A 22,832-nucleotide genomic window follows, 5' to 3' on the forward strand; every position below is an offset into this window, starting at 1 on the left:
TCCGGAGGTTCTAGATCGTGTCATTAACGGTCATTACACTGTCGTACAATCATTATTAGCACAAACGGAGGCGAATGGAAACAGCAAAAGGAAGCAGGTGGTGCAGAATTGAATGAAATAACTCAGTGTTTAAACGTAAAGAGATGCAGCAAACGAAATGGTGAGACGATATCAGTATGCAAAACAACAACAGAAAATGATGTAGATGAGAGAAATGAGATACAGCAGTCCCAGATATGATGAGATGACAGAGAGAGAGAGCGAGAAAACAGATACAAAGATATCATGTCGACTGGCCCTGATATTTCTTGATGAGGTCCCGCAGTCGAGCTTGCCCAAACGCCAGTTCAGTGGCCGGAGATTTCGACGGAGGCGAATCAGATTCATCCGTGCCACCGCTTTCAACAATCGCCTTGAGATTATTCACTGCGGCACCGGAAACACCACTCGATTTGGATGAAACGGCGGGCATCGACAACCTCTTCCCCGGTGTATCTTTCCTCATTTCGCCGACGGTATGTGGTACCCTTGTCGGGAGTGGCAATGACCGCTTCCTATCGTTAGCCGAACTGGTAGGTTTGGCAAGTGATGCCGTACTAGACAGAGTAGGTATAGCGTGAGAGGAGGATAAGGCAGCAGGTGACGCCTTGATTCCGCCCGTACCCACGTCAAACTTCCTCGAGACACCGACGGGACGAGGGGCCGCTCCTGCACGACAAGATGACGAAGAATTAGAGCTGGTCGACGATAGCTGATTGGGTCTGAGTGATTTAGGTGAAAGGAAATCGTTGTTTTTCGGTCTAGAGGATGTCAATCCGGCAGGGGGCTTAAGTGGCTTCGGTAAAGGTAAAGTTATGCTTGATTTTGGTGGCTTGAGGGGCTTTGACGGCTCCTCTTTCAAAGTAGAATCCGGTCGTTTGCTCGGGTCTGTGACTGAGGCCCAAATCGCAGCAACAGCAGTGACCTGCCCACCTTTTCCACCTCTTGCAGATCTAACATCGTACTTCACTTCCGAGTATAGCTCTCGTTTCAAAGGTGGAAACAGTGGACCCCCATTCGATTTCCTTGCGAAAATAGGTGAACGGATACTCTGCCACGGATTTGAGTGTTGTGTGACCTGGGGGGATGCCGCGGATGCCTTTGCCTTGGTGTCTTTGTTATCCTTGGACCACAGTTGGGTGATCCTCCTGGCATCCTCCTCGATACTGTTTGAACTTGCAAAAGGCGAGTCCTTTGGTACAAGTGTGCGCTGATAGATATCAGGCTTGAGTGTACCAATAGGCACGAATCCGGACGAGCGAGGATCAGGTAACCGAGACGAAGTAGACGGGAGAGGACCATTCTTTGTTGGCTTCTCCTCCTCGCGCTGAGAGAGGCCTTGTCTCGAAATTTCCTGTTCTTGCATTGACACACCGACGGGGACCGGACTAGGCGTGTGCGCGATAGCATCTTCCACCGGTGGTGTCGGAATTTCGGCCTCAACATCACCCAACCAGGCGGCCACTCGTGCATTAGCAGCCTTCCCCCTTCTTTTCCCATGTCCGCTTCGACGTTCTTTCTTCTCACCTCCTTCACTAATCCCATAACTCCCCTCCCCGTCTCCATCGCCAGTTCTATCGCGTTCCTTGTCTTTTCTCTTCTGCCTCTCTGTCCTCCCAGACAGAGATTTGCCACCAACGCTCGTCTTGTTATCCGAATCCTCATCTGTCTCTCCTCTCCTCGTTCTACGTTTCTCACGTCTTCTCTCCTTCTTTTCCTGTTTCTGATTCTCTTTCAAGTTCTCCCACTCTCTGGCATTCTCGAATTCCAACAACTCCTTCTGCAGGGCTCTCCCATCAACACCTGCACCACCACCACCACCAACTTCACAATCCGGTAGTGTCAAACTCGAAATCGCCGAGTCATTCAATGGATCGACAGGCCCTTGCCTGGGTGTGGGTATGGTAATTGGACTCACACCCCCGTTCATCTTCGGAGTATTCCCGTTATCAACTCCAAGAACACTCCAAACATCAGGTCTCCTCTCACTCTCAATCTTCCTTGTTCCAACCTCGGCCAACAACCTCTTCTCCAACGCGTCTAACCCACTTTCTCCTTGTCCATGTCCAAGCCCGAATCCAAGCCCTTTGGCACCAAACTTCTTCACAGGTGGGACCGCTGCCGCCGCCACCTCAAGTGCAGCAGTCGCACCTCCAAAGTAATCTTCGTCAGGCTTCTTTTTCGCAATCGCGGCAGGCGACAATAACAGCGGTGAAGTCTGAAGTTTAGGCAATGACTTGTTGATATCCACCATGTCCTTCTCGGGCTTCCCCACCTCCCCTTCCTTGGGTAAATCCCCGCTCAAATCTCTCGTCTTCGCCCCAACTTCATCAGCCATCCTCTCTAGTTCTTCCACTCTTTCGCTCTTCACGCTCATACCACCGCTGACGGCGTCCTTCGTAAAACTCCGTTTGGGGGACAGTACCGGCCTAGGCGAATGTAACGGCGGAGACAAAGACGCGGTAGCAGTGATGGGGGGTGGCATAGGTATGTGAAGTCCTTTACTCTTGTTTCCATGGACGGTAGCGACGGCATAAATCTGCTTATCAAGTTGTTGCTGCTGGTCAGGCTGCTGACCCTCCAACTCATGTCGATACCGCATCCCACCGACAGGAGAAACACTCCTCCCTCTCCCCTTTGCTGTAGAAGTAACCCTCAGGTGGTGGGCGATCCTCGAGGCACGAAGTCCAGTCCCAGACCGGGCAAGTTCTCCGGGATAGTTCGTTGTCTTCGGCTCTTCAGACAAAGGCACGGAAACAGGAGCGGAACTCAGCTCCAGATTCTGTATACTCTTCGTTCTAGATCTTGCCTCAGAGGGCGCAGGGACAGAGGGAGGAGAGAGTGTGGCCCCGCTAGAAACCTGTCTGACGTCTCTAACGGACGACGGCGGTAATCCGGGAGGAATTAGTGAAGGACCTGGCGGAAGCATTGGCAAGGGCTGGGTGCTTTCCCGCCCACCGCCAGGTCCAGCAGATGCAGGTCGAGGTGGTATCGCCCAAGGAACTTGTGGACCAGGAGACATAGGTGGTTGATACAGTTGATGGTGATATTGGTGATTCTGTGGGTAGCCGTACTGCGCTTGCGGAGAGTATTGACCTCCAACAGCGGGGAAAGAACCGGGAGGAGGCAGCCACACTAATCCCTCATTAGGATCAAACGAGTATGACGCAGGAATTGGCGAGATGGGAGGTGCAGGCGGCGCATGATTATAATAAACGTTTGATAAAGGCCCAGGCGACATCATAGGTGGTGTTGAGTGATAGAGATGTGGATCTGGGTGGTGAGGATAGGGATGGAGATACTGGTTTTGAGGGTGTTGGTGTTGGTGATGATTGTAGTCGTAGTCGTAATATGGCACTCCTGGAGGTGGCAAGGAAGGGAGTGCGGATGGATGTACGACCGTGACCGGAATATCCACAACGATATCTTTACTGCGGTGATTGGAGCGTAATAAGAATAAGAATTCGCGAGAAGGGGTCGCAGATAATGAGCCAGAAGCGAAGAAGATCAAGGAACACGAAAGTCCAGACGTATCGATGATGAAGGGCGGAGAAGAAGGCATGAATTGTAGCAAAGAGGCGTTAGTTCATTGAGGACGTTAGAGAGTGAGTATCACCGACCTCCCTAGACCCATGACCATCTTAACGCCTAGAACGCATGTAACTTCGAATAAGGCACAGGTTGTCTTCCTCTTTCCTACTTCCTTGTCGAGTTCCACGTCTCCGAGGTACATGCCGCCCTTAGCTCCCCTAGCGCTTCTTGGGACATCGAATACCAGACTGGCAACACCTTCGACTCCAGGCTGTATGATGTATTCTGGACCTTTGAAAGGTACCGTCGTGAGAGTATCTGTGATCTGGAGAGTGTTTGGAGGGGATTCTCCGGAAGGAAGGTGGGGCAGAATAAGCTGGCGCGATAGACCTATTTGAAGAGAGGAGTTCTAGAAAGGACATATAGTATCCTAAGCCGAGGGCAGACGAAAGATCTAAATGGAACATTACCTTCTTGGTAGAATGGTTCTTCACTTGCAGTTCTATACAAGCACTTTCACCTGCTACAATCAACCCTCCGACGACCCTTGCCTGCATCCAAATCTTTCCGTTCTCTGCCACGACAAAGCCCTGCGGGTCACCCCTCGGCGAATTGTCTTCACCATGGAAGGCCTCCTCATCAAAACTTTCAACGAGATCGACATCTTTCTTCTCCAACAACATTCTCCGCTCCTCCTTCCATAAAACACCCACACTCGCTCGTACTTCATACCGCACCGTCGCTATACCATCCCCAAACGATATAGAGTTTGGAGAAGACTTTGGAACGGGGAGTTTGAACAAGAACGTCGAATGGCCTTTCCTTGCGGTGTAGTAACCAGGTGGAAGTGGTGGGTCACCAGGTAAGGGATGGGGTTGGACAGCATTCGAAGGGGTATAACCCGGTCCTTGAAATACTCGACGAGAGTGAATGAATGTGGACGTCGCATGATGATCTCGAGAGCTTAATTCTGAGGCACAAAAGTCTTCAGTTCCACCGCTGTCAAGGCCCAAAAATTCAGCCAATCGAAGCTCACCCTGGATAGCAAACAATTCAACCATCATAACCCCAATTCCCAGCCCTTTATCGGCCTTACATTCCATCTCCATCTTTCCCGTTATCGCATCGCCAGCAACAAATGACGGATCAGAGAGTGAGAGCGAGATTCTGACTTTGGCGTGATGAGTCGCCACGTTCATAGGCTCTGGTCGATTCGGTTGCGTCGCCATTTCTTCTCAGGGTTGGAAGAGGAGAGTAATAAGGATAGAAATCCAGTAAGAAAAAAGCAGAAAAACTAAAGCGATTGGGTCTCTGTCGTCATGAGGGAAAGGTCAAAGGGTGTAGCGTGACAGTATCACATTTGTCACGGAAATCAGGGGGCGACTTCCGGATCTCGCCCGGGATTGCCGAGCAGCTGATTATAGCTCGAACAACTTCGAGTTGGAGATGTTTGCTCCTTCTTCCTTGAGTGGCCGGTATTGGGAATCATCAATAAATATAACAGCAGACTTACGAGTCGGCGGTTCAGAGGTGAGGATAGAGTCAGCGTTTCTGAAACGTGAGCGTGTTGATTTTGTTTTTTCGGGTGTTTTTCGGGCGCTTAGTACAGGAGGGTTTGTTGAATAGAAAGCATGCCTTCAATAAGCAGATACTCCTCGAATCTTTCTGTTCATTTCTTCTGCCAAATGTCTCCCAGTCTGTTCACTCGGATGAAGTTCGTCCCACCACATGAACGAGTCGCGTTGATCTGGAGTACAATCTCCACTGTAAACGACACAATCGTCGATCAGTCAACCTATGTCCACGGAGCTGGTTCGAAAGACTCACATATCGCACTGCCTCCAATCGTGAGGATCAGGGCATTGATGACAATGTCCTGTCACGTTTGCTGGGATACTGCCATTGAAATACCTCTCTGGATTGTGATAGATATCCTCGAAGAACCGATACGTGTCAAACCACCCCACATTTCCATCACCCTTCCACTCCCTATTCAAATTCTGCACTCCATCATTCAGTATCCTATTCAGAGAATGAACGAGGTTATATATCCCCTTATGCCAAACAGTCCCATTGTGGGGGTCAGGCCAATAGATGGTCCCGTCGTCAGATTCCGCGTATAGTTTGGTGAGGTGGAGAGGAATTAACGAGTTAAGGATGAATCGACGCGCTCCAAGTTTATGCATTTTACGAAGAGCGTTCAGCTGACAGTCAGCAACGTCTACCAGAGAAACCTTCGCGGGTTGGTCGGATGTGACGAGTGAATGAATTCCAACATCGTTCGTTCCTATCCAGACGATGATCACAAAGGAGTTTGGGTCCGAAAGAAGCTTTTGCTGGTGGGTTCCATTACCAGAGATGTGGTCTTGGATGAACCAGTCTTGTTGGCCTGTAAGAACATCTGGGGTTCCAAAAAGGGGCGTCAAGTCATTTGAACAGACCGATCCACCAACAGCATAATTTGAAATAGTGTAATTTCCGTACAAACCCAAGTAGAATGGCCACTGAAAACCGCCATCGGCGGCATGGTCAGCCTGTAGATACATCGAAATAAGCCCAAAACCGATGGAACGGGGGGGGGGGGGGGAAATGACTTACCGGTGGGTAAACTTGTTGGTAGTTCCTGCCGGGAAAGCTTCCATTGGATATACTATGGGATCGCGACTGGTCTAAAAGGACAGCTGAATGAGGTATATGATGAGATTCATTAATTGATATGCACCCGTGAAAGAATCGCCAAAGAGGACAACGTTGGTGATTCTCGCCTCAGTACTGAACACGAACGCAAGAAGGAAGAGAATCACTACCGGTATCATTACCAGTCACACTCCAGGATGGGTTCGTTCCTTTATAGTACGGCACGGACCATTCTTCATGGTGACTCTCATTCATAGATCACCTGGATACGATTCCTCGCCATACATCGCATAAATTTCGGTGGATCCATATTTTTGGAGCCAAGAATATATACTTCACAAGACAGGCGTACCTGCCTTGAGAAACATCGAGGGGATCCGGAGTGACCGTTGCGATTAGAGCGAGAAGGTGGCTGTGTAATAACGATAAGATATCGAAATACCACGTGCGTAAGTACTCCATTCAACACCACCACGACGATTAGTGGTACCAACCGTTGTTAGTGCAGTAGAAAGGCGAAACTTCTCAAGTGGAAATCCTGGTAATGCCATCACCACATGTACGAGACGTGTCACCATCCCGCATTTCACAGTTTTACACGATGTAAAGCCCCAGACGTACGCTACTCGCCTTAGAACCCAATTCGGGGGCGTCCAACCGTGAAAACCGTAGTTCATTTGAATTTAGGCTTTCAAGATTTGAAGATTTCCTCCGAATCGACCGCGTATCTCAACAGGTTACATGATGTCAATGTCAGCAAACATTTTCCCTCTCATTTCAAACAACATTAGTATCAGCTCAATATACCTCTCTGAAGCGAATAGCCATTCACCATGATTGATTTTTTGCGTCATAATACCTTAGGTGACCTGATAAATATGTGGCCGTCATCTCCAGCGACTAGGCGCATCCTCATTCCTCCATATCATCACCCGGCTCAATGGCCACGACGGATTCTGTAGAAACGCAACTTCATCGAACAACACCTTTACCAAAACTTCAAATATCACTTGCTTTGCTCATTTCATACGCAGAGCCTGTAACCGCGACAGTCATCTACCCTTTCATCCCAGCGTTCGTCCGAAGGACTGGTATTACCAGGGGCGACGAGAAAAAGACAGGTTATTATGCGGGATTAATCGCGAGTCTATTGCTTTCTTCTCTATTCGAACGTACATGCTGATTGAGCGACACAGGAATCCCTGTTTTACATATCGGAATGTCTCCGTTTTTCACTGGGGTCGTGCTTCAGACCAGATAGGAAGGAGACCTATTTTGTTGCTAGGGCCACTAGGACTCACTCTTGCAATGTTGGCATTCGGTCTATCGAAGACATTCTGGCAACTCGTTCTATCTCGATGTGCTCAAGGCGTGTTCAATGGTAATATAGGTAAGGCTGCACGTCGTGCTTGACGGACACGAGCTAACGTATGTCCCATAGGTGTAGTACGGACTCTCGTTGCTGAGGTTGGTGTCAAACCGGTTAAGATGCGAATTACTTGCAATCTGACTCTCGACGTACAGATAACCGACGACACGAATATCGCAGACGCGTTTACGCTCATGTCACTGGTGTGGACTATTGGTGTTACTATAGGGTGAGCTGGCTCTTTTTTTTGTGTCATTGAATAGCTAATATCGATGGCAGTCCTGCTATGGGCGGGCCTCTATCAGAGCCTGCAAAGCGATGGCCACAAATATTCGGCAATGCATTCTTCATTGAAAACCCGTACTTCCTCGCGTGTGCCGCCGCTTCAGCAATCGCATTCACACCATTCGTGCTCTCTTTCTTCTTTTTAAAAGAGGTATAGTATACACGTTCCTGCCTCCCGTTCCTCCTCAGTAGTAATTCTATTTTTCGTTCCCAGACCCGCAAAACCTATCCCGGGCCAGATCTTAACTATGAACCATCTGAGCGCGACCCCCTACTCGCACACCAGTATGCCTCAGATTACTCAAAGAAAGCACCACCCACCCTGTGCACTATCGTCACTTCCAACCCTCCTCTCCGCCGATGCCTCATCAGCCTCGCCTTGCACTCTTTCACCAACATGTCCCACCAAGTCCTCATCCCCCTCGTATATTCCACTTCAATCTCGAACGGTGGCCTCGGTTTATCACCTTATCAAATCGGTGTTATCTTGGGAACATTCGGCGTTTGTAACGCTATCCTTCAACTTTTGGTCTGGAAGCCAATGCTAAAACGCATTGGACCGAAAGGGATGTTTATCTTGTCGTATACGTTCCATATCATCAGAGTTTTCTTGATGATGCTCGCTAGAATCGCAGCAGCTAGAGCGGGGAAGGTAGACTGGCTCGTTTGGGCATTGATTGTTATCCAGATGGCAGCGTCTACGTTGGCGGCTACTGCGTATAGTAAGTTGTTGTCTATTTCAATTTCCCCTTTCCCTCGGCTTCCGGTTTTTAATAGCTCGATGCAGATTCTATATCAACGCTAATCGTCAAAGCGTCTCCGCAACACATTCTTGGAACTGTGAATGGCATTCAACAGATGGTCGCGTCTGGTCTTCGAGCACTGGCACCGACAGTTACTTCCTCTCTTTTCGCTGCCTCTTTGGCGCTTGACTGGCGGTTCTCTGGAGGCGTTGGGAGGTTATCCCGATATCTCGTTGATATATTGCAAATCTTCCTGATTGGATCCGGTGTTTGGTATTCGTTGCGGCTTCCGCACTACCGACTCATCTGATTCACGCGCTGCATGTTATTGTAAATGTACAGGTTTCCTGCTATGTATTACTTACGAGTAATATCCACAAAATACGACTACGTTGGGATTCGCATCCTCTCGTTTTCACTACTCGTACAGACACGCGCACGCCTGTCGCCAGTTTTTGCCTTTCCTCCCTCTGATTTGTCCACAACCTTCCGCATCTCAGCTATTTATTATGAGATTCGGTAGATTCTGGGTTATTTTTCCACGACTTTCATTACCTGTATTGTTATTATCCAGAAAGCGAACCATTTTGGCCTTGATTCCTGAACGTTTGAACATTGACTCTACAAAATCTTCCTTTAAGAGGGTCAATCCATAACTCGTCCGCTGTACACCCCATGCTGCTCTACAGGAAGAAATGGTTTGTCAAAAAACTGATCAGGACTACCAATCAGTTTGGCCACTCACCCTCAGTAATTCAATATAGTATACCCGATTCGATCTTCAATATGCGCAAGCGGTATGAGCCCTAACGAACGTCGTATACTTGGAATGGTGGGGGACATGGCGAGTTTGTAGGCGACAGATTAGAAACGGCCTAGCATGATACTTCTTGGAGGGCGCCTACAAGTGAACGCGCCATAAAAGTGCTAATAACACTACTGATTGCGCAGGTATGTAGGCCGGATATTTTTTGGCATGACGGAGATGAACGCCGAGGGTTGAACGGAACGTTGAATGTGCGAACAGCAAGACGCGTCGGCTGGAGAATTCGCACGGTTGACCTTTTTCTCGATATCCATGGCAATCCACGACCGCCTCAGTTGTCCTCAACCACTGGTCTGCTACCGAGACGTCCAAAGATCTAGACCGCTTTTCAGTTCTTCGGAAAACATGTTGAAGGCAGTCGCATTCAGCGTTATCATGTCGCTCTGTTGGCCACGTTTCGATCACAGAAAGATTCTTCCAATTCCGCTAGGGTTCCGCATATAAAACCCCACTGGATGTCGGGTCCTATATCATCCCCCGTTGAGAATGACCTCGATGGGGAAGAAAGCAAATTTCAAGGGTTGCCATACGTACGTTGCCGATCACATCAATGCTGTGTTTTCTTGTGCACACTTCATAGATGGCTAACCGCCTTCATATTTGACCACCGCCAGGACGATGAAGTCCCTTATACCCCGAGTTCTACGCACCCGGGTTACACAGAGACAGAAAGTCGAGGAGGACCTACTAGTTCGCATTCAAGCTCTGTTCATGGACGAACGACGATGCAAAAAGCTACTGGAAAGTAAAGGAAAAGAGGCACAGAAATGGTTGGACCTGTTACAAACAGTGCGTTCTGGCTTACACGTTTCAATTCCCCGTCAACTGAATCCTTTGAAGCTTTCAGATTTCCCGGGCATTTCTTCGACTTTGCGATCTTCGATCTTCAAGATGCTGCTTCATCTTTCCAAACGTTCAGGATTATGTCCTCAGTGTCTAACGATCAACAACGTTAAGAAATTGGGCGAACATCCTGTTGGAGGAGGAGGATTTGGAGACGTGTGGAAAGGGATGATTGGGGAACAAGTCGTGTGTTTGAAAGTCGTTAAGGTGTATCTTGCGTCAGACGTGCAGCAACTACTCCAGGTAATTTCGATTTTCCCCTTGAAGATCTTCCAGAGCTTGACCGTTCTTGTTGATGACTAGGAGTTTATGAGAGAAGCCATAGTCTGGAAACAGCTCAAGCATCCGAATCTATTACCGTTCATGGGGATGTACTACCTGAACAAAACACGTGGACAGTTATGCTTGGTCTCGCCGTGGATGGAAAGAGGCAACCTCGTACAGTTCTTGAAGGAGACACCAACAAATCTGGTAGACCATCGTGCACTCGTACGTCGCTCTCAGTTCGTTTTCTATGACCTTTGATCTTACTTCACCCTAGGCACGCGACATTGCAGCTGGCCTGTATTATCTCCATGCAATGAAGATTGTTCATGGAGATTTGAAAGGTGTCAGTATCTCTTGTTTTCGGTATCGCTACTCCGTTCAACACCAATCCAGGTCAACGTCCTGATCACCCCAGAAGGAAGAGCATGCATAGGCGACTTTGGGCTATCCTATGTCGTAGATTCAAACGCTCTGAGGCTATCATCTTCCATCTCAGGTCGCTCAAAAGGCACGCTAAGATGGCTCGCGCCAGAGCTCTTAATGTCGGAGCAGTCTAGTGTACCATCAACGAAAAGTGATATGTACGCGTTTGGTTGTGTGTGCTATGAGGTGCGTAAAAATCAGTCTAGCTCTTTGGTGTGTCTCAATGTTCGAACAGATCTTCGTAGGGCGTATCCCGTTCCATGGTTTAACGGACGGGCAGGCTCTTCTTGCCGTCGCGGTGGATAAAAAGCAACCTCCACGTCCAGATCCCCTTGAGTCGCCTGAACTGGGGGACTCAATCTGGGAAATGATGGTATCCTGCTGGGACACAGACCCGTCACTTCGAGCAACTGCCATGGATGTACTGGCACATTTAGGTGGCATGAAAAGTTCGAAAACGGGTCGTACTATAGATCCTGCCCCAGAATGGAACTATTCTGCCAATTTCGATCTATGGAACAATGTCAAGCAACTTCCGCTCGACCTCGAAGCTCTTGTTCAGCTGAAAGACATTTTGAATGATCCATTGGAAGAGCCGGCGGTAGGGGTACTGTCTTTAATCATTAGTTTCCGCTATTGACTGATCATGGTCTTCCACTACCTACAGGTAATCAATACCATTGGCATCCTTGAAGTATCGTCTGTTCCGTTATTGAACGTGTCCTCGTTACCCGGTCCCTTGGACAATATGGGCTCTGAGCTATCGAAGGCTCAACCTATTTCAGATGCCATACAAACACCACAAACTTCCTTGCTACATAAGGTTGTACATGAGATTCTGGTGTCAGAGCGGAAGTATATACAAGGTCTAGAAGTCATGCAGGTTTGTCCCAATCTTGTCTATGCTGCCGTATAACTAAGCATAGTCGTTCCCCGTTGCTCAGATCTTTTCAGCTGCTGTACTAAGAAGCGATGTCCTCCCCACCAATAACATGCTACATCGACTCCTTTCCTCAGTAGAATGGTTACTCTCCAAACAGCGTGAATTTCTTATTCGCCTCGAGGCTGCTGCTGGAAACGATATGTGGGATGTACAACGCTTGGGACAAGAATTTGTAAAAGCTGTGAGCGTCGCCATCTGTTATAGACTAATGTTCTGCTACTCAGCCCGTCAATTGCAGAAAGACGAGCTCCTGGCAGTGTATATTTCGTATGCTAGTCGCTTTCCGGCCGCCTCCCACTGCATTGATTCAAGTGAGTCGAGTCTTTCTGTAGGTCGCTTTTTTATTCGTACCTTGGTCGTGGGGTTTGAAATCTGGTGATAACAGGTGTTCAACCACATCCTTGATACCAGAGTTGAATTACATTGGTTGCTTACGCGGCCTGTTTCGAGGGTTCGCAATTATCCTCTCCTACTTGAAGTGAGCCTTTACCTGATTTTGGTGCTAGCCGTCAACTAACAACATGTGCAACCCTCACTGTCTTGCCCTTAGTCTCTCGTCAAGGCCTCCGCTTCGAACGAACATTCTGAGCAAGATCTCGATGCACTGAATGCGGGCGCCGAAGCTACGAAAATGATCGCTGACAGAGTCAATGCGGTGGTCCTTGACGCTCAAAACGCGATTGAAGCGGAAAATCTCCAAGTACGAGTTGAAGATTGGAAGGGAAACAACTTTGAAAGTTTTGGAAAACTCATATTATTGGACGATTTCCTCGTTACCCAGAAGGGTTCCAATTCTGGGAAAGAATACCGCGTCTTTCTGTTCGAGAGGGTTATCCTTTTCTTTACGCAAATTCGAAATGGGGAAGAGGTTTGGGGTGGAACGTTTCAGGATTTTTGGAGAAGGAGAAATATGCTTTTACTCCAAGGCCAGGTCTACGTTCACAGTATAACTAAAGTCGAGACAAAGAGGTCCTGTGAGTGTCACTTCCTGACACATCCTACCGTAGTCCTTGTCCTCACCGTTCGAACAGTCTCAGCTAGTGCGACACACTATCCGCTAACTGTTTGGTGGAGAGCATCGGAGGGTGCTCCTGATTATTTCGTCCTTCGGGCTCGCCGAGAGCACCAGATGCGAAAATGGGGAGGTGCGATTAGTGCTGCCGCGAATCAAACCCGACTTGGTTGAAAGAATATATTGATTCAATTCGCGAGTTCCGAATGTCAAGGAAGTCCTGCGTGTGGGACATCCAAATCCACAACCCTCCAGTCCGGCCGCTTTCACGACCCTTGCAATAGCATCTCCCCGCCATCGACTACTTGAAAGGAGTGGTGGACACCCGGGGGAGTTTGCTAACAGGGAGTAGGGAACAGCTATGCAGGATGAAGATGAGATGGTGTCTTCGTCGCCTTCAGCTGTATATGCTGAGAAGATTGATCATGCGAGAGGGAGGTGTTGTTTGATTGCAGGCACGGCGTTGGCTGAGGAGTTTGAGGAGGCTTTGGAGAGTGCGGAGATGGGTGTGCTTGATAGCGAGGATGTCATCGACAAGTTGAGGATTTGGAATCAAGGCAGAAGGAACGTGGCTGCGAGAACCCGAGAAAGTGGTCACGTCGAAGTCCGTAAAAGAATAGACCGGGACGTACATCATGGGTGTTCACCGTATTTATACTGTAGACCTTGTAAAGCGGTTGGCAATCAAGAAGTCCTTGCATCCATACAACTTTTTCTCCCTGACTCTTAGTTGGGGAGCTGGACCGAGAGCGTGGCAAGAGGGTAACTGGTGCTGTTGAGGACGTTGAGTGGTCGACGCCAAATGCTGACAAAGCCATGTTGCTCATCGTTCGCGACGTTCATCAACGGCTCCAGCGGACGTTCATGACGGTATACCATCCCAGTTGACGCGTAAGTTTCCATGCACTAATTTCATACATTTTTTTCTCATTCTTGTGTCTTATCGTTTCCTTTCCAGTCTTGCGATCGACAGCCGTTGGGGGCGTGGACCGATTTCTTTTTTGGGCTGCGATATCTCTTCAAGGGCGATGGAGATGATTATGGTCGTTCTGCCGATATTCAAGATCTCGTTGCATGGGACAAGGTCAATCGCTACTCTGTGATGGACAAGGGAAAGTTGAGAGAAGTCGGACTATTAGAGTTTCAACCGAGGTGCGTATTACTTGTGTTCTAAACGTTGATTAGATCCTGAATTTCATCTTCCAGTTCACCGAACTCGAGCCAGGCCGAGACTTATGAAGAATTATACCAGACATTCAGCTTACTGTATGGAACAATGCAAGCGAGGTTGGAGGTTTTAACCGCGATATCTCGATCTCAGCAGTGAACATATTTCCGTCCGACATGTTCTAGGCGTACAGCTTTCGCTGGTCAGGTGGCTGCCCTTATGCAATCTGCCGTCGCCCATCGCTTTTTTCCTTCACCCACCAAACTCCTCAACTTTCGTCCACTCGTCGAAAATGGAAGCATTGACAGGTACATCTGCCAATATTGGCAGAGGAAATCAACGATTTCACGATCATTCAGACACGAGGCAAGAAGACGAAGGTTAGCAGAGAGGCCTACTAGAACTCTCCTAGGTGCAAATATGTGTAACTCTACATGTCCAGCCAAACTTTAATGACTCGTTCCCAGCTCGCCGAAATCAAGCGGGGCGACGACATCTTTAAGGACAAAGTCATCTGCTATTCTTGGCAGTCGTTCTCGAATGGGAAAGAGAGGCAACCGTGTATATTGCACATATTATGATAGCTAGTCGACGGTTGACTTGGGGACAGCACGTTGATTTTAGTGACACGTCTTCCTTGTCGCGGTAGGATCTACGAATAATGCAACGCCGTTTTACTCGAGAAAGTGAGAAATCCCCTCGCTTTCGATGTCTCCTCCCAGTACTTATCGTCTTTCTATTCTTCGAGTAGGCACAAAGCGCTCAATATTGAGGACGTTCTTTACCACATTCATTCGAGGGATTAAGTATCCCAGCTGTGGTGATCCGAATGGTTACACCATCGAGCGGATGCGGGTTCAAACGCTCCATGGACATTTTGTTTAAGAATAGCTGACGGGACAATAACATCTTTGAACGCCATCTACGTTGCACCGACATTCTACGTTCTGAAGCCGTGATATCAGCTCCGGGTTCCGATCTCGAGGACGACCAGGCCGTGTAATCTATCCGTCTCCCCATCTATCCATCTATCTTCTCAAGCAGTGTTGATGCGACGAAGATCATCTATTCTATCTGTCGTGATGGTAGAAGATATTCAGCATTCAAACCTGTGCCTTCCTGCCCTAGATTCTACCGCCATCACCTTTAGGCTTTCTTCGTCTACCACACCACTCCCCCTTCATTTTCGACTTCCTTTCAACAACTTTGACAGACTCGAATCCTTCTACGATGGAGATCCTTACTGGTGCATCCAAAGTCAAGATCGGGAACAGCAACATCTCGAGTGTCGGAAGAGATCAGAACAACAACTACTACACCCAGACTACCATCGTTCAGACCCGAGGCAAGAGGAAGGTTGACAGGAGTCTACCAGAACTTTCCGAGGTATGCATTCATTTGGTATGTACAACTGGTTACTCACAACACGTTCCCAGTTCACCGAAATCAAGCGGGGCAACATATACAAGACCAAGGACGGAGTCTGTTACACTTGGCAGCTGTGTTCAAATGGGAAGGACGACACGGAGGCAGCTGTCTATCATGCAGAGCTCAACATCAGTGGATCCTTCGGACAGAAGAAGTTCACTGTAAAGACATATCGCGGGCGGGATGCGATGAAGGTAGGTGTGGGGCGTTGGTCCGTCCCGAGCTAACTCATAATGATTGGATTTGACAGGAATGGAGGCGTGATTTTTCACAGTGTTCAAAGGAGTGGCTCAGGTACGTGCGCTATAAATTCATTCGATTATGCCACGCGAACAGTTTTGGAAAGGGATGTCCCACTTTTTGGTTACAACAGGTCGGCAGTTCCCTCATTGATATTCAGTGGAGGTACATATTCATTCGCCGAATTCTGAACTCTCATTGATAGTCTAGTTTCAGAGCTTGTACCGCTTTCACATATGGAAGCTCGAATGGGATGGGTGGGGTTACTCTACATCGACTTACTGAGAGTGAGTGGACATTGTAGCCTTGATAGTTACTGCCAACCAAACAATGATACAGAAAAACTTGGGATGTTCAAGAATCGAGCTGTGGATGGATCCTACGCAAGGAAGATTCTATCGTGGACCGAGTGGGCCAAAATGTTGCCATTGGAGGGATGAAAAGTTCATTGTCACAGTTCCTTCCGATGTGGAATTCCTGAAAGAAGACGTCGTCATTCGATATTTCGCTAGCAAGCAAGAGGATCGGGGGCTTCTTACTACGCTTCGTTACATTGGTCATTTTGAAATACTTGATGATATCCCAGGAACCAGTCACGTCATCTCCAATTTGACGAACTCGACCATTGCGTTCACCGAGAGTGTGCGATGGCGGAGTTGGTCAGATTGTCTTGGCAAAAGACGAGCGATGCCAGATGGAGCAACAAGGTAATCAATTCTCTATTGAACTCGGCCTTCATTGACTGATCTATTTCTAGGTTCCGTCTCAGAGATGATCGGCGCAAGATACAGGTAGAATCTGTCGGCAAATCAGCTGCTTGGCTCACACAAGCGTCGAGTGTTTTTCACGCTCTCAACATCTCATTGGACGAGGACCTTTCCACCTACAGTGAGTATTTATTGAAACTGCCAATTCTGCGCTAACGTCAACCAGAGCTCGCCAAGTTCCCTTTCATCAAGTTCACAGGCACACTTCAGAAATCCAAACGCAAACAACAAAGACGCCGAGTACTACGTACACCCATTTATTTCATTATCTGTCCTTCCGATCACCCCATCTATCATTGGTCGTCGGACCCCACTGGCCAAACACCGCTCTTGCCAGAAATGTGCAAATACCTTGGCCTTCCCTTCAAGCTAGTATACCTCAAAGCAACTCCCTTCTGTTATTCCTGGCCTACCAAGGTTTACAAACAAATTCATGATTACCAAATTTCGAGGAAGTTCGACCCCAAAACCACGGATTTTGCACGATCTCTTGGGTATCCTATATTTGATGTCGTTCCTCCCGAGGACCGCTTCCAGGAGATTGTTGAAGGCAAGTTGACTAGCAAATCCAACATTCTCATTTGATGCAATATTTTATGAACAGGACAGCACCAAGTTCTCGCTGAATTGGAAGACCTATATTTGCCAACAGCCAAAGACGACTCGGAACGTGAGCTCTACAAGTCACTTCTAACTCGAAATCTGAACCACTCATATCTATTTCTACCAACATAACAGGTCTCAACACAAACCTATCTGATGATAATCAGGGGAAAGGTGAAAGATTGATTTCTTGCTTTTGTCCCGCTCCTACTTACCTGCATCTTTCTTAGACCCAATTCCCACAGAACCGGACGATTCTTTCTTGCTCGAGCTGCTGTTCTATGGGATCAAGGCCGAAGGTAATCCCCAATCACATAGTACTTTTATTTCCATGAACAACGCAAACAGAGTAAAACCTCGAAAACGTGAGCTATGTTCCCGTTTCCTTGTACGTCAGAACTCCTGTCTGATTGTTTTCCTCGAGTAGGCACGAAGAGGAAACGAATAAGCGCGTTATTCGCTCCGTTTATTCGGAGGCTCAGATACCTCGGCTGTAGCAATACAGACTACTGACTCGGATACCTAGCCTTGTCACGCGAGGCGAGATCAAACTCTGAGTTTATGGACATGTTCTTTATGTAAAGGATACTTGACAGGAACGTACTTCATACTTTCCAATGCCATGTAGCGCGGACCGGGTGAAATGATCGATAGATACTGAACTCCCAAGTACAAAGACCTGCGATAAATCAAACAGATATTATTGTGATCCATCAAGATGACCTCGAGAGTCCAACGGGGCGAAGATTTGCAAAGACACGCCTAGACATTGAATTAGGGGCACTCGTATACCAAGTAAAAGGCACGCAATCGGACAGTACTACGCGCATTGGAGGTCAGAATGAAGGGGAGTTATCGGGATGATGACGCCTTTACCACATCTACATTGGCCGGTAGTGAGTATAATAGATAGAATGGCATAAAGAAAAACCACACACACTTAGACGGGCCTTCAGATTGCGGAGGACCTTGGAGAAAGCCATCGGTAGCTAGTAACCAGAATATATCAGTGATACGAGCAACTTTCAAGTAATCTAAAATCAACGTTGGAAGGCCTTCATCAGCATTTGGGCACTTTGATGGTGCGGCTGCCCCGGGTTTTGGCGGGTTTTGGCGGGTTTTTGGATGGTCACACAACCACACCACCCGACAATTCCACACAACCTCACAATCCACATATATAAATTGTACATTAATCAATAATTTTATTTATACATGAGTTTAAAATCTGCCAAAAGGATGAATGAAAAGAATTACTATAATTTAGAATGGTCTTATGGTGAGTGGTAAAGTTTAATGGTAGAGATTTGGGTGGTCAGACAGGTCCATCAATCGATTGCGAATAAACGGACTGGGGTTGCTGATGGCGTGGTTGTCAGTTGTTCTGGGTTTTCTTGGGTTGCACAACCCAAGAAAACCTGCGGCAATCAAAGTGCCAAGATGCTGATGTTCAGTTAAACACATTCCATGATTTGAGAACGGAGAAGGAACTGGAATCGTCTATTACCTTTCGTAAATAAATAAGCTGTCCAGTTCAGATCATGAAGCTTGAACAGGTCAAGTGAGTGCACAGACTGCTGGAGAATTACAATTATTTAATCCCTCTCAAGCGTTTGAACGGCGCTTTGGCCGAATGCGGCTGACAAAGCCTTCTCAGTTGCTTGTCATCCGTGGCATTCTCAATGGCGATACCTGTCCAGTTCGACACGTAAGATCTTCATATATCTTTTCTCATTCTTGTTGAACTTATCGTTTAACATGTGACCGTGTCAGTCACAAGACTTAGACACAAGACTCCATAGACATTAGTAGTTACTCATGTACATACGTCTGTCACTATATTTACACTATCATTCACATGGATAGTTTACTTATCTACCAATAGCTTATAGACCTCACAGTAGATGACTGAGCATTCTCTCACATCTACTTATATCTACCAATAGCTATATGACCTCTAGAGATAACAAGAACCTTGTTACTCATACACATTCATTAGATACTATCTTTAGTTCTAACTCACACAGACGTGCTTAGCACGACATAGCACGACATACCTATTATTATACCTACAAAGTAGTATAAAAGCTAGGTAGTAACAGCATGTAAAAATAGGCTGTTCTATATGAATATCCTACCTCTTAACTCTAACAAGTTATCATCTCAAGTCCTACAAAGTAAGTCATCCACTGTGCATATAGGCTGACAGCCTTGCACCCTGTTGCTTTCAATAGGTTATGGGCCCCGCACGCCACAAACATTCTAGTCAGTGTCAGGCGGACAGACCTATGACCCTTTGCGGGACATAGAAAAGTTCACCAGTGGATAGTAGACATGGCACAAAGGCAAGAGTTATTTCCTTTATCTCTTTCCCTCTATACTAGTATCATGGGCCTTCATTTTCGTACAAGCCCTATATCTACATTTCACACTTCTTACTCCTCTGGTCGTGCCCGCACGCTTGTGCAACGCAGACTGAGAAGGTTTCATCCATTTACACGGATGATTCACTTGGGACAACCGTTCGGACCCCAAGTTAGATAGCTTGTAAAATAGTCACGGTCACTTTCGTATTTAAATAAGTAAAACCTCCACTATATGCTATCAGTCATATAAACGCCTAGTAGTTTATAAGCTTGTTGTTTTGGGATCGCTCATTGGACAATGCCTAAACATGAACCTGCGGGTTTCATGTGAGAAAGCTTGTGTAATTGATGCAGATCGATCAACAAACTTTAAAACAAAAAGCTTTCTATTGGCATATAGATTTTTACTATACATAGTGAGTCCGGGATTGAGACCGGATCACTGAAGTGACACATGACACATGGAATTAGTTATCTTAATTGATAACGACCGTTTGTGGCCAAACGGACTCATAATCTAGAGAAAGCAGATTGTTTAAAAGCTTTTGCTTACAATCTTATTTCTTCTAGCAAATGTCTTCTTCCGAAGAATCAGGTGTTTTCGTCAAAACCCCCGCTGGATTTAACATTCCAGTAGTCTCTGGTTCTGACAAAGCCTTCTCTGTGAAGAATGATCCAGATTCAGACTTCCTAGTCGCCAACTTCAAGCAATATCCTCTTTATACCCAAATGGTCAATAACACCGAAACTCCTTCTACTGCCGGAATTTCCGTCATCCCGATCTTCGATGGAAATGCACGCAAATGGGAAGAGTTTTCTGATACATTCACGAACTACTGTAGAGTACAGAAATGTGTAACAGCATTGACTACTGTGGCACCTACTATTGCTGCTGCCGATCATGCATCTTATCACACATCTGTCTCCACATACAACACCTGGTCTGAGAAAAATGAGCAGACTCTTGGTTACCTCCACCTTCGCACTTCAAAAGCTATTAGAATTTCATACGGCAAAGACAAAACCGCTATGCAATTCTTTGACGCCCTGAAGCTGGCATTCCAATCAACTAAGGTTGCCAGTGCAAATGAAGAATATATTAAATACAATAATATCTTCATTCAGGATGGTGTAAATCCAATACCTGCCATTACCCAGATCACTTCCCATGCAGCTAGACTCCAGGAGAAAGGATACCCACTTGCGGATAAGCTCATCGCTTTCCAAATTGTTAGCAAGCTACCTCCTTCCTTCGGGAACGTCATATCAATTATCAACAATCTTACTGAGCGGGAGTTTACCACTCAAAAGATTATTGAAATGGTATCCACGGAGTGGATGCAAAAACAGTCGATGTCTTTGGTACAATCGAATACTGCGAGAGTCACTGGGCTGAAGCACTTCAATCCAAACTTTCGACCACAATGGAATAATGGTCAAAAGAATCGGAACTTCAACCCGATTCAACAATATAACCCTGGTGCTCAGCAGAGCAACCAGAAAAAGAACTGGAAAGGAAAAGGAAAGGGGAAGCAGCCACAGCAGAATCCTGGACAGGGTTCTAAGAAACAATTTAATAATAACAAGAAGCAGAAAGGGGGAGGAAAGAAAAATAAAAACTCTTCCGCAAATCATTCTGCTCCTGTTAAAATCAATTGTTCACGACTAGCCGATGAGCTCCAACTCGTCGAAATACACATGAATCGTGTTGGCTACTCATGGGATGGAGAAGAAAGACAAATTGCGTCTACTTCAAATATTCCCAGCACTGCTACCCGAGATCTTCAAATGATAGGAACGTCTACAAGTCGCAATCTTGGACGACCACTTCCTGATCATGAACCAGTTTCCGATCCAGATTTCAAAGACTTAATGGAAACATTTGGTGATAATCCGGATTTCTTCCAACCACCACTTGCCCGATGCACCATCAGTTCCACCGCATCTGATATAAATCCACAATCTGACTACCAGGTTGAATTGGATACCAGATTGCCTCATACTGTTCCACCATCTCCTGTATTTATTCCTGAAGCTCTTCAGTATACACAACTCGAAGCTACGCAGCAAAATTCCTTTGGAGAATCTATCCAGTCTAAACGTCAAGAAGCTACGCTTTGATCGAGGGGGAGAATTCGTCTCTAGGAACTCAGATGAATTCTTCAAACAACATGGAATTTCTGTACAATCATCTGCACCGCACATACATGAACAAAATGGACGAGCAGAACGTTTTAATCGGACACTACGGGACAAATCTGAAGCACTACGGCAACAAGCCTGTGCACCAGAAAGCTGGTGGCAATTTGCCATTGAAACGGCTGTCCATGTATACAACAGAACTCCGATTCATTCTAGAGAATGGAAAACACCTATAGAAATTTATAGCAACAAGCAACCTGATGTTTCATACTTCAGAACGTTTGGTTGTGGGGCTTATGTTCATAATCACAAAGAAGTGCGCAAAAACAAACTAGCACCACGATCAGAAGCAATGATCTTCATTGGCTATGAACCAGGATCAAAAGCTTATCGTTTTATGCGCATTACTAGCAACTCTATAGTTGTTAGCCCCAATGCTACCTTTGATGAATCATGGTTTCCGAAATGCAAACAAGAAGCACCTGGATCTATCGAGATAGATCAATCTTCCAAACCAATCCACTCTACGCCTTTTTCCCAATATCCTTACGACGGTCATGATCACAATGATAATCATCCAAATTCAAATCAAAAGGACGCTTTTGACGAATTTTGGAACCTTCCCAATGATGACTCTGAAGATGAGACTCCTATACTGGATCCTGAATGTAATATTCCCAAGAATGAACAACCTCAGGAAAAATCTCATGAACAGAATCATCCTCCACAACCTCCTCCACGAACTCATAAAAGATCTCAGAAGGTTAGAGATCCTTTGCCACCTAGAGAAGTCGAACCTAGAATTCGCATACCTAGGATACAGGAAGGAAACGTCTATACAGGCGATCCTCTTGAAAACCAACAACAAGGCATGCGAAGTTGGCAGAAGACAGTTAATCCACTTGGAATACCTGAAAAAATACCAGTAAAGCCGAAAGAAACTGTCATTCCTGAGCAAGGAAACTCTGAGAAAGAGCTTCTGACTAGACTTATTCAGGAAGGGGGAGAACAATTCATTAAAACATTCCTTTCATCCGCTATCAAACCAGATTTTGATACAGTCAAAGACTGGTCTTATTCTGAAATCCTAAATCTTCGCCCAAGAGAGGAACAGATAGAATGGTTGAAAGCTTGTGGAGAAGAACTGAAATCACTAAATGAAAGACAAGTGTTTTCAGTAGTAAACCGTCCTACACACAA

General features: G+C 46.7%; 6 protein-coding genes across 7 annotated transcripts; 4 read left to right on the forward strand and 2 right to left on the reverse strand.

Moving 5' to 3' along the window:
- Position 1: 1 nt before the first annotated feature.
- E1B28_011775 (uncharacterized protein) lies at positions 2-4,920 on the reverse strand. Of its 2 annotated transcripts, XM_043156825.1 has the most exons (4): positions 4,607-4,920; positions 4,041-4,540; positions 3,660-3,979; positions 2-3,470 (listed from the first exon to the last, which is right to left on the reverse strand). In XM_043156825.1, exons 1-4 carry the CDS (start codon positions 4,797-4,799, stop codon positions 284-286), a joined length of 4,200 nt encoding a protein of 1,399 aa, XP_043006637.1. In that variant the 5' UTR covers positions 4,800-4,920; the 3' UTR covers positions 2-283. The 2 variants fall into 2 exon arrangements, with proteins under 2 accessions (XP_043006637.1, XP_043006638.1); XM_043156826.1 differs by having other exon boundaries at positions 2-3,979.
- A 212-nt stretch (positions 4,921-5,132) lies between these two features.
- E1B28_011776 (uncharacterized protein) lies at positions 5,133-6,600 on the reverse strand. The gene is made up of 4 exons (XM_043156827.1): positions 6,293-6,600; positions 6,169-6,239; positions 5,398-6,104; positions 5,133-5,334 (listed from the first exon to the last, which is right to left on the reverse strand). Exons 1-4 carry the CDS (start codon positions 6,384-6,386, stop codon positions 5,208-5,210), a joined length of 999 nt encoding a protein of 332 aa, XP_043006639.1. The 5' UTR covers positions 6,387-6,600; the 3' UTR covers positions 5,133-5,207.
- A 75-nt stretch (positions 6,601-6,675) lies between these two features.
- On the forward strand, positions 6,676-8,914 carry E1B28_011777 (uncharacterized protein; the record flags this gene model as incomplete). The annotated part of the gene is made up of 9 exons (XM_043156828.1): positions 6,676-6,766; positions 6,817-6,959; positions 7,025-7,348; positions 7,404-7,597; positions 7,649-7,674; positions 7,732-7,805; positions 7,856-8,012; positions 8,076-8,583; positions 8,649-8,914. The coding sequence occupies exons 4-9, from the start codon at positions 7,516-7,518 to the stop codon at positions 8,912-8,914; spliced, it is 1,113 nt and encodes a 370-aa protein (XP_043006640.1). The 5' UTR covers positions 6,676-6,766; positions 6,817-6,959; positions 7,025-7,348; positions 7,404-7,515.
- A 1,011-nt stretch (positions 8,915-9,925) lies between these two features.
- Positions 9,926-13,092, forward strand: E1B28_011778 (uncharacterized protein; the record flags this gene model as incomplete). The annotated part of the gene is made up of 13 exons (XM_043156829.1): positions 9,926-9,960; positions 10,045-10,219; positions 10,271-10,516; positions 10,577-10,762; positions 10,815-10,883; positions 10,934-11,149; positions 11,199-11,564; positions 11,631-11,846; positions 11,908-12,087; positions 12,145-12,234; positions 12,292-12,384; positions 12,457-12,880; positions 12,938-13,092. The coding sequence occupies 13 exons, from the start codon at positions 9,926-9,928 to the stop codon at positions 13,090-13,092; spliced, it is 2,451 nt and encodes an 816-aa protein (XP_043006641.1).
- A 187-nt stretch (positions 13,093-13,279) lies between these two features.
- On the forward strand, positions 13,280-13,648 carry E1B28_011779 (uncharacterized protein; the record flags this gene model as incomplete). Its single annotated transcript, XM_043156830.1, has 1 exon — positions 13,280-13,648. One exon carries the CDS (start codon positions 13,280-13,282, stop codon positions 13,646-13,648), a length of 369 nt encoding a protein of 122 aa, XP_043006642.1.
- A 134-nt stretch (positions 13,649-13,782) lies between these two features.
- E1B28_011780 (uncharacterized protein) lies at positions 13,783-14,245 on the forward strand (the record flags this gene model as incomplete). Its single annotated transcript, XM_043156831.1, has 3 exons — positions 13,783-13,788; positions 13,877-14,070; positions 14,125-14,245. 3 exons carry the CDS (start codon positions 13,783-13,785, stop codon positions 14,243-14,245), a joined length of 321 nt encoding a protein of 106 aa, XP_043006643.1.
- Positions 14,246-22,832: the final 8,587 nt, after the last annotated feature.

This window comes from Marasmius oreades, chromosome 7 (assembly GCF_018924745.1).
Source record: "Marasmius oreades isolate 03SP1 chromosome 7, whole genome shotgun sequence".
Lineage (NCBI taxonomy): Eukaryota > Fungi > Basidiomycota > Agaricomycetes > Agaricales > Marasmiaceae > Marasmius > Marasmius oreades.

Excerpts from the sequence above, each read along its gene's own strand:
- E1B28_011776 (XM_043156827.1), bottom strand. The coding sequence starts at position 6,386 with ATGATACCGGTAGTGATTCTCTTCCTTCTTGCGTTCGTGTTCAGTACT. Across the intron at positions 6,105-6,168 it reads ACCAACAAGTTTACCCACCG|GCTGACCATGCCGCCGATGG; the intron begins GTAAGTCATTTC and ends ATGTATCTACAG. Across the intron at positions 5,335-5,397 it reads GATTGGAGGCAGTGCGATAT|TGGAGATTGTACTCCAGATC; the intron begins GTGAGTCTTTCG and ends TGTCGTTTACAG.
- E1B28_011775 (XM_043156825.1), bottom strand. The coding sequence starts at position 4,799 with ATGGCGACGCAACCGAATCGACCAGAGCCTATGAACGTGGCGACTCAT. Across the intron at positions 4,541-4,606 it reads TGAATTGTTTGCTATCCAGG|AATTAAGCTCTCGAGATCAT; the intron begins GTGAGCTTCGAT and ends TTTGTGCCTCAG. Across the intron at positions 3,980-4,040 it reads AGAACCATTCTACCAAGAAG|AACTCCTCTCTTCAAATAGG; the intron begins GTAATGTTCCAT and ends TGTCCTTTCTAG.